The following is an 18,014-nucleotide window of genomic DNA, read 5'->3' as shown; positions in this document are numbered from 1 at the left end:
AACTGCATACACATACTGTAGAAGGCTCCAGTTCAGATCACTGGCTTCAGCATCAATACCGGCATGCCCTTACAGTGGAATAGCAGTGAGATTGCACTCTATAAGACAAAAAGCAGAACTCATGCTACTGGATTACCATAATATCAAAAGTCAATTTTTGCTCATGTCTACAGAGGAACGATTACAAATCAAGTGTAACATTTTTGGGTTATACAGCAGGACTTTAAAGCTCAGCGGAGAGAGTGGGCATGGAGTATCTGGGAACAGTCAGGTACAGATGAGAAATCCAGAGGAGAAATGAGGTTCCATATGAGGAAACCCTGCTGGGGATGAAATGACCCTAGTATCGAGGAGGTAAGGATGGCAGCTTTCCATGCGCATTCCTCTCTCTGCTGATTAGTAGGACTGATGCTCTCCTGCCTGAGCCGGGCCTGCGGACTGATGGGAGATCACCAGGGTTCTTCATCTTCTCCATTAACACTTCATCTCGCTCACCTGAGGGGAGCTGAAATATGAAATCAAAATATAAAGAGCAGAGACGAGAGACAATCTCTGAGCAGACAAAACATGCACCGTCAAACTCCTTCACTCGCCCATGTACAGTTTATCCCCCACACACACATTCTGTGGTTGGAACTCCAGATACACACTCTCCAACAGTGCTCCGGTTACATATTCAGATCAAACGCTTCACAGTACTCTCCAGCTGAAGAAAGTGCACTGATCCTCCAATCTTCTTGTGCTCTTGTGTTCTTGTTGGATGTTCCTCTGTGCTTTGTGACCGAAAAAGAGAGCGCTTTCTTTGTGTCTTAAAATATGCCTCTGCTGCTTCTGTACCAAGTCGCGATTTCTTTTGTCAGATGCAACTGAAAAAAAGACCTTCATCTTTTTGGGAGAGGTGGGGGGCCCACCGAGACACGTCACACACGACTTTGTCAAAATCAGTGGAAATGCTGCATGCTGCATGCTGTTGGGAATTTGTGTTTTTAATTCAATTTCTCTTTGCTGTCTAGACGCTGCTGCTAAGACAGTACAGTCGTAGCATTTCTTCACCCTCTACAGAGATGCATGCCATGCTTTATCATGCCAGGGTTGACACATACATGCATGGCACAGAAATACATATCAGGATCACAGTGAAGAGTTTTTGACAAATCCAACTGATTAAAAATGAAAAACTTGTGTCTTAGGTTAAACAATTGTGTCACAGTCTGAACAACAAAAATTAAGCCCAAGTTGCAGAATGTTCTCTGCAACTCTTATTATGGACAACCCACTGAGGCCACAGAGAGCGGTGTCATAGCCATAAGAACCCCCTGTGGGATGTGCACAATGGCAAATCATGCTAAACATCATTTGCGGGATGTTTTGCCCCTCAGGACGGCTGCACTCATAATTCATGCTATTGTCCATACACACTCATTTGTTTGATGTTTCTCTGATATCTCTTACTCACCCCCTCTCAAAAAGTCAAGACATGCTTAGGAGGAAATTTAAATGTGGAGCACTGCAGCAAATGTCAGGAACAATGTAAGCCTTTGAGATCAGCAATGTGAGTGGGGGTTTGTCAGGGAGGAAAGCCAGTGATCAGTGGCTCAGATATATAGACGCTGATACACCCTAGGGCTTCTCGACATGGACCTGAGGGGTGTATTGTAAATCACAGACAGCTGTAAAGCCACTATAAGAGGATGCAAAGAATTAGACCAAAATATGATAAACCAAGCAAGCAATAATATCAAAGCATTAATGACTTATCCTAATGAAGAATACATATTTAATCAAACAAGAGCCATTTCTATGTATTTGAAAAAGACACAAAAAAAGTATGGCAACCAAGAGAGAAGTAAAAACAAGACCAATCAGAGATAAAACTTTAAAAAAATAAAAAAATAAAACATGCTGCTTCAAAATGAAAAACTGTAGGAAACCGCATATTTTTTTTGCATATACTCAGCTTTGAGAACTCATTGTGCCGGGTGACTGATGGTAATTAGTTGAAATTAGGTTGCAAGCAGAGCCACAGTATATCAGAGCAATGCTGTTCTTTTTTCTCTTCCTCTAATTTGTTTACAGTCTTTAAGCCTCTTGAGTGAGCACTGGAGGCTTTTGATACCAAAAAAATGAAATAAAAAATACTAGAACTAAAAAAAAATACATGTAAAAAAATACAAGATAGGGCTGCACCTAAATTATTTCCGACAATTGATGATTCTGACGATTATTTTGTGGATTATATATTGTTCAATGTTGTTCTTCAAACAATCTGCAAAATGAAAACAAGACTATATCATATATACTACACATTATATGCAGATATCTGTTAACATATTTTCAGAACATATAAATTGACATAAAAGGGTTTATATTTAAAAAAATGACACCCAACCTTTTTGTCCTGCTCAAAATGATTGTACAGGCAAGCAGATACAAAATTCTAGATATTATTGCTAATTAAATTGTTGCTCTGGATCTAAAAAGAACATACAGAATGTGACAAAAGAGGAATACTATTGAGAACTACTATGAAATGAAATAAACATCTGTTCAAAATCGTAACATTATGGTGGATGTATCAGCATAAAAATTGCCAATGACATTAACATGGAGAATACATCATACTGTACATCAATAATGAGCTATGATTTGTTCCCATCAGAGTTCTTCTTGAGAAGGTAAAGTTAAGTTTCACTAGTTTAACCGAGTAAGACAATGATGGAAAGAATGGATGGAGAGAAAAAGTGACAAAAAATGTGTCTATGCATTAGTGCCTCAGAGGTTAACACTTCATTCGTTCACACGATCTCTACCTGAATGTTACCTGTTCACAGCTGGCCTGTTGCATCCCTCTAGATTGAATTTTTCTGAGGGACAATGTAATCACTTCTACCTGAGGTTGCCTTATCATACATCAAACACAGATAAGAGCAATGACAAGCATTTCTAATGAATGAGCTCTCAAAAATGCTATGACTCGGGGAACTGACTGACTATGATGGACGACTAGAGTTAGAGGCTGTTAGAGGTTTCTACCATTTTATGCTGACTTCCCAGCAGCCAGCTTCACTGTGAGACTTGTAGGATATAAAATCAACTGCATACTTGGGTGGAAAAAAAGAGCTGTTGTGTTTATCTGTAAAAAAAGGGAACATTCGGTTGGTCCTGACAGTGGTCCGGTAGAGATAGAAGACTGTGAGTTTGTGCATATGGCATTGAATGATAGGATAGATTCCACATTCTGTCTGATTGCATGAACATTGAGATGCAAAGCAAAGATAGCTAAGCTACGCTGTGTCGAACAGATGTCAGAATGTGAGTCATCACTTCATCATGAAGTCCTCAAAATGCATCTGTGAATCATTCAGTGATGTGCAAAACTACACATTTTCAGTGGGTCATCTGAACAAGTTTACTAATTGGACTTAAAGAAGTCCTGCATAATTAGGCTGGTTTCAGATACACTTTACAGGTATTGCAGTCATCTCAATGGTAATAGTGTACCAATTTAACTTAAAATACACATACATACTGGTTTTCAACCCCGTACACCCACACACTTTACCTAATCCTAGGTAAAGTCCAGAATATTCTGATGAATCTACAGATTATTTTATCAGATTTTTCTGTGGTGTGATGTGTGTTAAGAGGGATTGAATCTGCTCGGAAGAACGTCGGGGTCGCACCGATCTCAAATTGTAAATATCCAACGTTAAATATTTACAATCAGAAATACTGTTGTGTGGGGGTAACCCCAAGGACAAACGTGCACACACTCTGTAGAATGTCATTTGGAACGAAGCGATAACAAATCAGAAAGCGAGCTGACGATCCTGATCTAAACCAAGATCCTGACTCTCTATGCTCATTAAAAATCCCAGGATGTCCTTTGAAAAAAGAGAAGGGGTTTAACCCCGGCATCCTGGCCAAATTTGCCAATTGGCCTCTGTCCCTCCTAATCATCCCCATGTATACTGATTGGCTTCATCACTCTGTCTCCTCTCCACCAATAAGCCTGTGTGTGGTGGGCATTCTGGCGCAGGTGGATGCTGCACATTGGTGGTGGTTGAGGAGATCCCCCCTGATATGTAAAGCGCTTCGAGTGCCAAGAAAAACGCTAGATAAATGTAATGAATTATTATTATTATTATAACATGACATTATCCCAATCTTTTTCTTTTTTCTGCACATTTTCTGTAAAAAGCAGTCCAAACAATAATTTCAGTCCATTCTCTCACTTAACGAGCTGATGATCTGAATCAGATGTGTTAAATAAAGGAGACATCTCTGAAAACCACTGCTGTAGACAGTAGTTGTCACATCAAATCTCATTTCAAAACCAATAAACATTTAAAGAGAGATAAAAACTTTGACTTCTGGTTTCACAGACAGGAATTAGACCAACAGATGCTCGGGCTGATCATAGATCTGTCGAACATGCCAAGTGAGCCGCTCACCCCGTGTTTACTCAACCACAGCCTTTTTCTCAAAAGTATTTACATTTTGTGCACAAATGGAAATCCAGATATTGCGCTGAGGGGTAAACAGCCCCTGCTAGAGAAAAACACCGGTGATTGAGCCCTTGTCTGATTTGATTACAGGTTTTATACATCAACTATAACAGGAAGACCAGTCAGAAGATTGCTCACAAGTCTGTCGCTTCACAGAGCAAAAGCTGAGGAATCCTGCATTGCAATTCATTCATTAGCATGCTAATTACATCCATTCACAAATGAAAATACCCACAAAATCCCACTGCCTTGTCAAGAGACAGAACGCACAAATCCATTAACTGCATCATTTGGTGACGTGCTGCCTCCTACATATCTCTTACGTGATCTGCTACACTACCACTTCCATCCACAATTATCAGAGTTTATTGCGGTATGATGTGGTAATATTTGCTAACAAATTGGCTCTGAAAACGTGACAGAATATGATTAGTACTCGGTGTGAGTGTGGCTGGTGCTTCTCTGAACATAATACAATTTCTGCTGACAAGCTAAGATTATGAAAGCATTTAAATGCTACTTTAATATTGGGGCTTTATTCTTTGTTATTACTTAACTGTTTTCTTTGTGAGGGTAATATAAATTAACTTTTTAAAAGTTTTTTATATATTTTTTTTTAAACTATATGAAATAAACTAAGGATTTTTTAACACAAACCCTTCTCTTCAATAGGAGCAGTCCAAAAACCTCTCGGGTTACGACTGTAACACACTAGTAACCCGAGATGTTCCCTTTCAAGGGAACTTGCACTGTGTTGTATAACGACACATTGGGCAACGAAATACAACTGATCTGACCTCCTCCATCGAGAGGACCTCTGAACATAAAACTCTAAGGCCCACAACGGGCAGAGTAAATGAAGTCTCCTGCTCTGCCGACACATGCAGTGGAGGACGTAAGGCCTGAAGAATCATTGTGCCAGCAGCCATATCACCCTGTAGCCCAAGACTGGTTGCCCACTGAAGCTAAGGAGGGTTAAGCCTGGTTAGTACCTGGATGGAAGACCTCCTGGGAAAACTAGGTTGCTGCTGGAAGAGGTGTTAGTGAGGCCACCAGGGGGTGCTCACCCTGTGGTCTGTGTGGGTCCTAACGCCCCAGTATAGTGACAGGGAGACTATACACTGTAAAAAAAGAATTAACCTCTCCAAGTCAAAATATTCTAGTGACATCTAAATTTTTTAATTGGCCCAAGTGAAATTCTGTAAAATAAATTGAATTAATTGTTGCAATAGTCTGTTAGCATTGGCTCAATGAGAAATAATATGTCAGACTAAGTGAAAAATTTAGATGTTATCAGTCACTAGAAAATTTTGACTTGGGGATGTAATATTTTTTTACAGTGTACTGTCGAAAAGCACCGTCCTTTTGAATAAGATGTTAAACCGAGGTCCTGACTCTCTGGTCACAACAAAAATCCCAGGATGTCTTTTCGAAAGAGTAGGGGTATAACCCTGGCATCCTGGCCAAATTTGCCCAATGGCCTCCCAATCATCCCAGAATTTTTATAGCCGTGCCACATTGGAAGCCAATTTAAGCACGTACCCAGGTCTAGGATGTAAGATAGCTTTCACCATCCCCGGTGCGAACTCAAGACAGGGAGGAAAGATATAAAGAGCTTGAAGGTCCCCAACTCTTTTGAGGGATGTAATAGCCAACAGGAAAGCCATCTTAAGACTGAGATTCTTCTCGGATGCTGACTTTATGGGCTCGAAGGGGGACAGGGATAACCCTTTGAGAACCACTGCCAGATCCCAGGCTGGGACTCTGGTATGAGCAGCAGATCTCATCCTCCACTTCTCAACGGAGGAACCGTACAACCAAGCAGGTGCCTCCCTAGCAGTCCATTACTCAACGGGGCGTGGAAAGCAGCAATTGACCGTTCGCAAAACCCCGCCCTCTAACGCTTCTCGTCCAATCCTAGCTCAGCAACTGTAACTAAGGAGAAGGACCTCCGTCAAACATTCCGATTTCAGCAAGATAGTGCAATGATGCGCCTATGGCAGTGAGGTCTGCACTGGCTGAAAACTTACTGTATTTTATGATTGCTTGCAACTATTATAAAAAAATAGGCTACAATATGTACAAACACCGTTTCACTACGGCACTGCGGCCCACCTCGTCAGTCAGCAAACAAGAGAAAAAAAAGAGAAAAAGCACGGACTTTCTAATTACGAAACTTTGATGTGGTTGAACATGTACACAGTCACAAATTCCTCTGGAACTCAAACATTAAACTTCAAAACAAAGTTCGCGTAGTTGCACAACTATTTACACAAATATATCCTTCTCAGTCGGCTACGAGTTATGAATGAAGAGAACAGTATCGAGAGTTGATGGTTTCAGCGCGTCCTCTGATTGCAGTGTTGCGACTGAAATAGCACGCGCGGGAGCACATGCGCAAAACAGTTTTGTAAAATTATATATGATCAAATAAAAATGATTGATATATAATTTTACAAAACTGTTTTGTGCATGTGCTCCCGTGTCTATTCTGTCTATACTTTCTGTCGTGCCCTGGAGGATATGTCTGCTGCATTACTCCAAAACCAATCACTTAATGTATGGATCTCAACCCAGCCATGGCTATGGTTCTCAATTGTTTGAGAACCGTGGCTTTTGTGGGGGGGCTTTTGCGAACGGTCAATTGCAGCCATGTACACCTTAAGTGTGGACAGAAAATAAATGATCCTGGAGGAAATCCAGCAAAGAAGCCACTGGGCAGTTAACTGGGTCTCAGTCGTTGCTCTCTACACCAGAATGTGAACACATTCCATTCTAGGCCTTACAGTCTGCTCGTGGATGGAGCTCTAGAATTGAGTATGGTCTTGACCACCCCAGCTGAGAGACCAGCCTCTCGGTACTGAGCACCCTCAGGGTCCAAACCCAGAGTTTACATAACTCCGGTGATAGAGTGTGCCCCCGGCCGGGGAGAGCAGGTCCCTCCTGAGGGGAGTCTCACACAGAGGGTCCGCCGGGATTGATATGATGCCCGAGAACCATACTAGGGCTGGCTAGAACGGGGCTACCAGAAGCAGACTGACCCTGTCCTGTCTGACCTCTCTAGAACTCCAGGGAGGGGCTAATCTCTTCTATATCAGCTCTACCACCTCGGGGTGGAGTCTCCATTCCCCGGGCCTCAGCCCCTGCCTTGTTAGGATGTCTGCTCCCAAACTTTGGTCCCCGGGGACATATGTTGCTCTAAGAGACAACAATTTCCCCTGGGACCACAGGAGGATCTGGTGCACCAATCTGCAAAGAAGGAGCGACCTCAGACACCCCTGGTGATTTAAATAGGAGACCACCGAAGTGTGGTGACCCCTGAGGTCTGGCAGAAAGCTCCTTAGAGCTTTGTAGACAGCCAACATCTTCAGGCAATTTCTGTGCCACAAAAGATATTGCCCCCCAAGATATTGAATAATTGTTTCCCCACCATTGTGCTCTTAAAAGCATATTGGTAACCTGAATAATAGCTAAAAGACAAATAACTCCACAGTGAGTGCAAAATACCAGTTCACGGTGTCCTCTGACCTCTGCAGATAACTTGTACTATATACAGAGAGCCCCTAAAATGGTTCAGGTGTTTACTTCAAAATCATTATGACACAGGCAATGCAGTCCGCAGGCGAAATGCATAATGCATTCAAGTTGTAAAACATACTCCCCTCAGGCAAATGCAGTTTTCAAAGGCTTTGATTAGCAGGTGACTGATGAGACCACTTCTCTCTAATGGTAGAAACACTTCTGCTGAAATGGAAAGGAAAGACGAAGGAATGCATTTTGAACTGAAGAGACAGTCTAGATATTAAGACCTAAATACTCAATTATCTACTTAAAACAAAATGCCTTAATGTGAGTAATTTGAACAATATTACCCAAAACAAATTACCTAAAACACTTAATAGCATGAAATTCAAAAATAAGTCACTACATTTTTAGATCATATTACTGTAAATCACAAAACAGACTACAACGTCAGAGAAAATTGCTTTTCTGACTTTCTCTCTGCTTCATCTTACTGTCCAGGGAGTTTTTGTACTGGAAAACAAATTAAGAAAAAATTATGCTATAGGTCTATCCCTGGCTTACTGACAATGGACACTGAAATGTGTAATACCTCGTAGCTCAGCAAGGAGCCAAAGAAAGTGTGTGTGCAGTGAAGTGTCCTGAAATTTGATCGAGCTGACATCAGCGGCATCACTAACATTGTTAATATTGCTAACGCACAATTCGGCTAGGCTTGAGAGCCCTTGAGCATCACTGACCTTGACCCTGCTGAACAGCCAGCTTCCAGCAGCAGATGACAATTTCCCCTGTACTCTGCGCCCAAGGGGTTTACCGGCTCCATTAAGCCGCCACATCTGTAACAAAGCTCTAATCACTTCAGTAGAGGTATCTAGTGGCATCCTGGACATGATTATAAGATCAGGAGCACTGAGAGATTGTAATCATTTAATCCTCTCAGAACACAGAGCTGCCTGATTTCTACAGCTCTCCAGTGTTTCCTATTATAGAATTCATTACCAGGAGGGGGGAAAACAATTTAGACCTGAAAACCACAAAAAACAAGAAGTCTTCTTTATCATATCTGCTCCTAAAACAAACATTTCTAAGAAACATAAGAAAAACTTATAATGGGTTTGATTCTGAATTGGCATTGAGGAGTCCTGTCATCAGGTCATGCAGAAACAGACTGCAAGTGGAAGTTAGAGCATTGCATATCTCTGACTCACTGTGCCATCAACTCCCAATGACAGGGTGGAAACGAAGCCCTTTGCACTGAGAGCCATCTGCCCTTGTGTACAATGACACAATAGGGGAGCGAAGATCTGTGAAAAACACACAAACACTCCCTTTCTCTTTTAGCATCAGAAAAGTAGTGAACACAGAAGGAGTCAGGTCCTGGTGGCAATATGACCAAAATCGTATTAATGACTATTTGTTTAATATATCAAATATATTTTCCTGGAAATAAGATTGCTATAATTTCAAAATTACCAACAAAATTTTACCATTCTTGATACCAATTTCAATACCAGATTTCTTTACCAACTGTTTACGTTCACTTCAGACAATCAACTTTGTTTATGGTAATACCATGCAAGCCCACCATTTTCACACATTTTATTGTGTATTTGACTGCTTAAGAGCACACTCAAACCCCAAATTATACTTGTGTTGTCCATGTTCTGATCCATTTCGGAGAGCACACACGGAAAGTCACCTTCTCTTTCACAGCTTAATGTGCTTTTAATAATTCTTTTTTATACCAAACATGTCCTGCAGTGGACCACACTCGTAATTTGACTGATTTGGGCATTAAGTTTGGGCTTTTAAAGAGGGGTGAAAGTGCACCACTGTGAAGGAAAGAAACAGAATGCGCACAATAATCGTTTTATCTTGACTATACCCAAAATAACAAATCTAAACAGAAACCAAATAAACCAATTAAATCGCATGGCTCTACTGCAAATTGGATTATATCAGTGAGCTCATGTTTTACCTGACAAACTTTAATCCTTTAGACACAAGTGATGTTACGGACATCTACATTCATTCACTTATATTTTAAGAAAGCATGTTGTGAATAAAGGTATTATAGGATATTCAGCATGCAACAATGTTAGGGGTAAACAAGATACAAATAAAAACTAAATTTCCAGTTTTCTGTTTTAGTATTTAAATAATAAACAGAGCAATTCGAGTAGGGTCCTCGGACCATCGGTGCTTGGGCCCTAAATATTGTATATTCAGATATTGTTCCTGTAAAGATTTTAAGGTAAATTAAATTCAACTTAACTTGTGTAAAGTTAACAAGTTCGAAACATCAGCTGTAACCACATGAAGTGAAATCTGCAGCTTTTCACAATTACTTGTGTTTACAAATTTAAAGACTGCTTATTAAATCAAATGCAAACATCATATTCTGTGACTATGTATCACTTCATGGACAGGTTACAACCTACTATCCAAGTCTTGCCTTAAGAGCAAATGGTGCAACTGCATTTACAAATTAAGTTATAAACTAACTAATAGTTAAGGCCTTAAGGCGGGCGTACACGGTGCGAGTTCGGACACTCGAGAGGTCGTGAGATATTGCACACGTTACGAGTCAGTTAAACTGATAATCGCGTCAAGGAAGCTGGTACACGGCACGACTGTCCTCCTGCACGAATTTTATCCCGAGCCGGCGGCAATCACGTGAGCTTTCGCGCTAAACACAGAGACCGGAGCATTCAATGTAGCAGGCAATAGCTTAAGATAGAAAAATTACAGAAATGTGTGTGGCAATAGGGACAGCCTATACGCCGGTGAAAATCAGGCCGACTCCCCGAATTTTTTAAACATGTTTAAAAATTATCGGGAGGTGCTCGTAACCTGCTCGGCTCGGCTCGTAATTCCTCTCACACGCTGCGAGCCGCGACCATGCGAGCATCACCGATTTCCACTCGATTTCTCAAGAGTGAAAAAATAATCTGCGAGCTCGTAAAAACAGCAAAAATTGCACCGTGTACGCCCGCCTTTAGCGTCGACACTACGTCCATATTTAAGACCATACAAACGGCTGGTGCAACCCTACCCTAGAAAGCAGCACTTACATTTATGCTCACTGTGGCTTTGACCACCCTGAAATTAGAGCCTAGTTGCCCCCAGCATCCAGGAAAAAAGGTTGAGAAGTGAGTGCAGGGCCTCGTGTCTGGGGGCATGAGCCAATTGAGCCCCCATTGGCCATGTGCCTCCAGGATAGGGGATACACGAGGCTCAAAGGGTACTGATGTTTTTAGACAGGCCCATCATCCTGTCACTCTCCTTAATGCGCCTACCACCACACATCAGCTTACACCAACATCGCTTTGGCAGTCAGCCCACACAGCACAGCACGAGAGGAATCCTGTCTCCACCCTCATGTTCAAAGAGATGTCTGAAGAGAAGCAGGCTCGGTTTCCGCTCAAAGACGAAAGACTGAAAGACAGTAAGAGAGAGACAGAGCACACCAGGTCTTTCCATCCCACTCCCCAGCACACAAAGCAAGGGAGGGAGCTAACTTAAATGTCAACCCCTAACAAGGAGCATTTGTTACTGGTTTACCTGAGATGGAATGTAGATAATTGAAGGGGAAAAAAACTCCTGCTATTGTTTAGGTTACGTCCTGCTGGCTTTAAACATGTAGCGTATGGTGATGCTCTCTTTCTGTGTCGCAGGCAATGCACAAAATATGCCAGTCAGGCAGACGCCATGAAAATGGAAAACGAGCTCATCCCTCCTCTGTGATAACCAGTGGCCCTGTTCAAGGCTCCCTCACTGTATAATCTGTCTCTGATCTCCTGACTGAAGTCTGCCTGTTTGATAGGAAGGCCTGCGTGACCACTCCATCTCAACATGTGAGGAACCTGTGGAGGGCCTAGGAAGAAAAAAACAACCGGCATTCCTTGATGGCTCCTGCTTCAATTTTGATCTCAACAGCCTATATGATGAAAAATGGATTAGTCGAAGGGTGTTACGACATAAAAGTCCAATATGGCTGAGGAAAGGATCCAAGGGACGGCCATGGTTTTGCTCTGGGTGTGTCAGGGCTTTCCACAGACACCGACACGCTCTGTGGCTGTCTGAGGGGGAACGGTTTGCTCTTAAGAGTGTCTCACATCCTGAAGGTTACACATGTCTCTTTTACACCCTCTAAGTGACAGAGATGTTTACCTCAGACAGGCAAAGGATCCCTTATCTTAAAGGCCACTGTAAATAGTACTGTGTTCAGGTGGATGAAATCCACTGCAAAAAAACTTGACAGGAATAAACGATTCACCCTTTTCTTTCCTTGAAGGTAAAACTAGTCATAGTTGTAGGCAATGTATCAAACATCTGACATTTCACCTGTATTCATAGAAGTTATATAATTAGTTATGGTTATATAATTTCATAATTTGTCACAAATTTAAATGTCACAAAAAAACTAATACTAGCCTAAGTAAAATTTAAAAAACAAAGAACAAAGAAACTAATAACAAACAATAGAACAACTACGATAGAACTACAATATAACAACTACAATAGAACAAAGACACAATTTTAGACACATACCTGAAAAACTTCAAGCACTAGAAGTATGAAAAGGGGCCTAACAGATAAATTGTTTCGCACTGCATATTCTTCACTGTGTAAATTAAATATACATTTATTCTACATTTATTCGAATGCACTGACCTAATATACAGACACATGTGCATGTTTCACTTAAAACTATGGTTGGGAATCATAAGAAATTCCCCAGTTCCGGTTCCAATTCCGGTTTCGGTTCCCATTCAAAAAAAAAAAAACTAATACAAAATAGTAGTATGGGAAAAATGCACAATCCTTTTTGTGTTTATTTCTTATACTTGCCAATGAGTTTAACAGATTGGTAATGTCAACAAATTCAACATATTATTTAGCAATTTTTAAGCTCTCCTAGCTTATTGTATCTCCAGCAGTGGAGAATACCCTCTCAGAAAGGGTAGACTAGCTTGAACACTAGGGCTATAACAATAATCCCACGATTCGGTTCATATCACTATTTTTGACCCACGATTCGATATAAACCTCGATTCTTTTCCATCAAAAGCATGCTTTCACTTTAATTGAGCGTGAGCAGCGCAGCAAAAATAGACTCGGCGCAGAAACTCCTGCTCACACGACGCTCCTGCTTGACGCTCACGTGCTGCTCTTGCTTCCGGTGTGAATGCACTCATTGATTAACATGCACGCACGCCGAAAAACAATATCGATACTATGTGGTTGAAAAGACTGTGAAAGTAAAGCTGTTTCATATATTGACAACTACTGTCTCTAGGTCAGCGACAGCGCAAACAGGATTTGAATGTTCCGGTGTGTGAAGTTTTTGTCATTTAGGAATAAGATTGTGTGGGTGTTTGAATCGAGATCGAGGTCTTTTAAAGATTAATCGTGCAGTTCTAACTTACTGTCTTTATAATCTCTCTCTTGGTTGATATCTGAAGCAAAACGTATGAGTAGCGCAAGGCGTTTTCAGTGAATTGTAATATTCTATTTCTATTCTATTTTAATATTCATGATGTGAGACATTGCCATTAAAGGATAAGCTCCCAGCACTTCGCCCACACATCGCACCAGAACCGTTTTCGGAACCGAAACGTAGGAATTTTGCACGGTTCCGGTATTTTTCGAAAATACTAACGGTTCTGGATAAGAACCGATTCTCGGTTCCCAACCCTACTTAAAACATAAACGACTGTGTTTATGAGGTACTCGCAAAGACGGGCATTTTGACAAATAAGTGTGTGTATTTTACCATTAAAGCCAAATAAGGCATCAAAGAGAACTCAGTTCAGTACATACTGGCTGTATGAGCAGGTGCTTTAAGTGCACGTGTTTCAGATAGCGCACACATATACTGAAATGAGTTCTCTTTCGCTGTTTAATGCGCTTGAACGGTTTAAAATCCCTTGTTTTTAAAAACGCAAGCTTGTGTTACTGTGACAGCACATCAATTTAATTATATTTGAATTAGGCTAATTAGGCCTATATATATTATTCAGTGGGAAAATAGTTTAATGTCATTTTTTTATAATTATGAATAAACGTATCTATCTGTTATCATTTTACTCTTGCACCATTTCACAAAAGCAAAAGGCTACTGGCAATAGACCAGTGATTTTTATCACGATTAAGGAGGTTTTAGGCACTCGTGCTCCAAAACAACCTGTAATGGCAAAATTCCTGTAAAGTACAGCCTTGAGTTGCTTATCACCTTGTATGCATAACATTTACAACATTTAACATTCATAAGAAATCTTAATCTAAATAAAATGAAGTAAGGGTGGCCAGTATATCGAGTTTGTACGATATCAATATCATGTTTATAAACAATAGCTATAGGATGAGGCAATACAGTTCATATTGATATGCAGTCGTTTAAAATTGAGCTTCTGCGGGAAAAGTGCATAACCCAAATTATCCTAAAAATAAGACATGCTTTATATTAAAGGCCTCAAAATAACTCATAAGAAATAGTTAACGTTTATATTTTAACACGGCTTATACCGTCAAGTGCTCTGACAGATACTTGTGCTGTTTAATGCGTTTGAGATGTGGTGTTTTCCTCAGTGCATAACTTTCATATCAAAGGTAAATCCTCCATCTGTAAATGTTACAAAGTCATGCAAATATATCCATTTTGCTGTCAGGAGTGGCGAGCCTTATACAACTGAGTCTAAACTAAACTTCACAGACTAACTGAATAAGCGCCAAATGTCAGTATATCACATGTCAGCCACAAAAATATAGAGATATGATTTGTTTTGTCCATATCACCCAGCCTACCTATCATCCCATGAAGGGATCATTTCCATCTTATCTTACTGAAACATTGTGATTGTGCTCAGAGACCCATGCACATAAAGCCACTGCTCATGTAAGTACTTAACTAAGTTCTTTTTGTCGCTTAATTGGGCTTAAACGGTTAAATACACATACTTGCGTATCAATACTTGCGTTTTTGCAAGTATCCTCGTAAACACAGTAATTTATGTCTAAGTGAACATAAACAGATGAGAAAGAAAACGAATGTGTAACAGTATATTGGATCTGTGCATTTGGTCTTAAAGTGACAGCAACCAAATAAACCTGCTGTCTGCTGCTGTGTTGTTTGTTAATCAAACAGCAGAAAATCTCTCACTGCTCTTGAGTGAATCACTTTTGTAAGAATACATGTATATTGTGAAGTGTAAATTATGCAGTGACTGAGCAGTTTTTTATGTATTTGATTACTTTATACAATTTATGTAGTATTTATTATTTTATTTATTTTATTATTTACTATGTTGTTCAGTAGGTCAACGTTTTTGTTTTATTGTAGTTTGTTGTCCTGTTGCTTGTAATTAATTTAATCTCTGACTGTTTACTTGTCTTCTGTAAGCTTGAGAGTTTTATTTTTTTACTTAGACTTGTATTATTATTTTTATTTTTATTTTTTTTGAAAATGGGAAGTTGTGTGGAGTGATGAACCACAATGAAACACGAGTTGCATGGTGATGGCCCAGAGCGGTGTCTTTGAAAATCTGATGAAAAACAATAATAATAAATGCATCTCTACCGCAGTGAAGCATGGAGGAAGAGGTTTCATTGTGTGGAGAGCCTACATATTGTATCTTTAAATTACTTTTCACAGTAAAGTAGCTCACCTACTTTACTGTGAGAAGTCATTTAAAAGGTACAATATGTAAGAATTTTGTAATAAAATATCCAAAAATCACTTGCACAGTGTGATATTTTTCCTGCAGTTGTGTACCTACAATATCCCAAAAGTTCCCAAAGATTTTTTATATAATGGACTAAAAGGTGAACTAAAACGAGGATCAAAATCAGTGTGGCGTTTTCGAGATGCCGAGAGCTCCACGTCCTTGACAAACTTCGACTTGACAGCTCTTACATGTACTTTTTTAGACAGGTGAGCAAATGTACATACAACTAATCAATGTTATATAGCTCAACATGATGAAATGTTAGAATATGATCTGTATGTTATCCTAATATTGATCTAGCTTACTGCTAGTCTCATATAGCCAACAAACTAACACATAGAATAACATTATAACTTTCAACACACTCAAATGCAGTTTAGTGTAGTCTAAGGTTAGACCAAGTGAAACAGCGCTGCGTTACCTCACAAGTTTCATTCGTCTAATAAACTGACCTGTGTGAGTAATTCTGCACTTGCGGGTAGTTCGGTAGAATGAAATATCCTTATTCCTTTATATCTGCAGGACTCGCATGTGGCGCTGATATCTGTCTCTTATTAGCAATCACACCCTGCTTCATACCATAGTCATGATAAAAACATCAATGTATTCACTCATCCATAAAAATGATCAGATCCATCAGCTTGACGACAAGTTCCATAATTCCGCTTAATGCTTATGCATCATCAACCTACGCCTTTGTTATTATAAGAGGTTAGCGATCCCTAGCGGCGAAATCAATAATAATACATATTGTAGCTTTGGAGTGCAGGAGAATATTTCAAAATGGCTTACTTACCACAAATTAAAAGTTGTTATCTGTGGCATGATCCGATGTTATTTTTCAACAAGACAACGCTTCTGTCCAAATTGCAAAGGCAACCAAGAGGCTAGTGTTTTGGCCTGACCAGAGTCCAGATTTGTTTGAAGAAATGAACATTGAGTGGAACAACACTGACTCTTCTTCCTGTAAAAAGCTGTCTGCAAGTTGTGCAAGGCTTTTCCGTGCTAAGTTACTTTATCTACAGTATTTGTGGAATTCTTGCTAATTTCCTGACCAGTGATTTGTGATTAAAATGGGTAAGACCATTAAAAGACCACTAAATATTTTGCCATTTTTTGATTGGCCCTTTTTTTGTTCCCCAGGAGTGTTATATATATATATATATATATATATATATATATATATATATATATATATATATATATATATATATATATATATAACACGTCCACTGCGAGCTCTAATATAAAATGAAGTATGTGAACATTGTGAATACTAAGTGCCCTCACCCCTGAAGGTATACTTGCTTCTTTTTCTTAGATAAAAATATATTTTGCTGTGCTATGAAGGGCTATTTATATACAAAGGCCAAATGACTCTACGTAGCCTACTAGCTACTGTTTTTGAACTGGTGAACTTGTTCTATTTTCTCTCTTCCTTTCTTCCTCAAGCGAGAAAACAAACTTCGGTTCCGTGCAACCTCTCTGCTGAAGGTAGTGAGTGAGCCGTGTGTACCAGGAGAGCACTAAACCCATTACAGCTGAGGACTCACATTGAAGTTGTGGTGCTGGAGGCGCACAGTTCCTGGTGTGTGTCTTGTAAACCAGTCCTCTCACTGAACCCTCTACAACTCACTTGCCTCCCCCTCCTGTTCACACACACACACACACACACACACACACACACACACACACACACACACACACACACACACACACACACACACACACAGTTTCCACTGGGACCCCTGTCTTTATTATCACAGCCCAGCAGCTTACTGTTTCCATGGCTCTGCAAGATGGATTAATCACACCATTTAATGTGTTTATTTCCCCCTGTCCAGGAGGCACAGGACTTGTGTGGAGGAGGTGGGCCTGTTATAACCAGCTATGCTGTCTTTAATTGGCGTGAGAGGGGACATGCTGCGCCGTGGCCCAGAGTGGGACGCACCCATCAAATGTGCACTGCATAAGGGCACCTGGGCCCCAAGGTACACTCTCTCATACACCACCTCTTCTACTCCTAAATCTCATTCATTGATGTGCTAAATAAAAATCTCCCCAAAATAAGCACAGCAGTGGAATGTCATACCAATAAATGGCTGGAGGTCTGTTTCCAAGACAACAGCTAAGAATGCCCACAGAGCACATGCAAGAGAGCTCACTATGAATAATTTCTACTTTGACTTCCTTTGAAGGCATTACAGTAAGGGCTACACCTTTATATGAACTGGGGTACCCATCAGAAACACTT

At 40.2% G+C, this 18,014-nt stretch overlaps 1 protein-coding gene across 5 annotated transcripts in view; it reads right to left on the bottom strand.

The window, feature by feature from the left end:
* efcab11 (EF-hand calcium binding domain 11) overlaps nt 1–18,014 on the bottom strand; it is a 77,704-nt gene that overhangs the window by 12,753 nt on the left and 46,937 nt on the right. The window contains exons 6-7 of one of the 5 annotated variants that reach the window (XM_079633436.1): nt 8,771–8,866; nt 8,167–8,249 (exon numbers count right to left, since the gene is read on the bottom strand). The exons of 2 other annotated variants lie outside the window; for them this stretch is intronic. In XM_079633436.1, coding sequence (XP_079489562.1) covers nt 8,189–8,249; nt 8,771–8,866 — 157 coding nt within the window. In that variant the 3' untranslated portion in view covers nt 8,167–8,188. Of the gene's footprint in view, nt 1–8,166; nt 8,253–8,770; nt 8,867–18,014 lie in introns of those variants that run through there. 2 more of the 5 variants (XM_079633435.1, XM_079633433.1) reach the window with 2 other exon arrangements.

The sequence above is a fragment of the Phoxinus phoxinus genome (genome assembly GCF_949152265.1).
Source record: "Phoxinus phoxinus genome assembly, chromosome: 13".
Lineage (NCBI taxonomy): Eukaryota > Metazoa > Chordata > Actinopteri > Cypriniformes > Leuciscidae > Phoxinus > Phoxinus phoxinus.
Note: the sequence above shows the minus strand (reverse complement) of the source record. Positions and strands in the feature narration are given on the sequence as shown.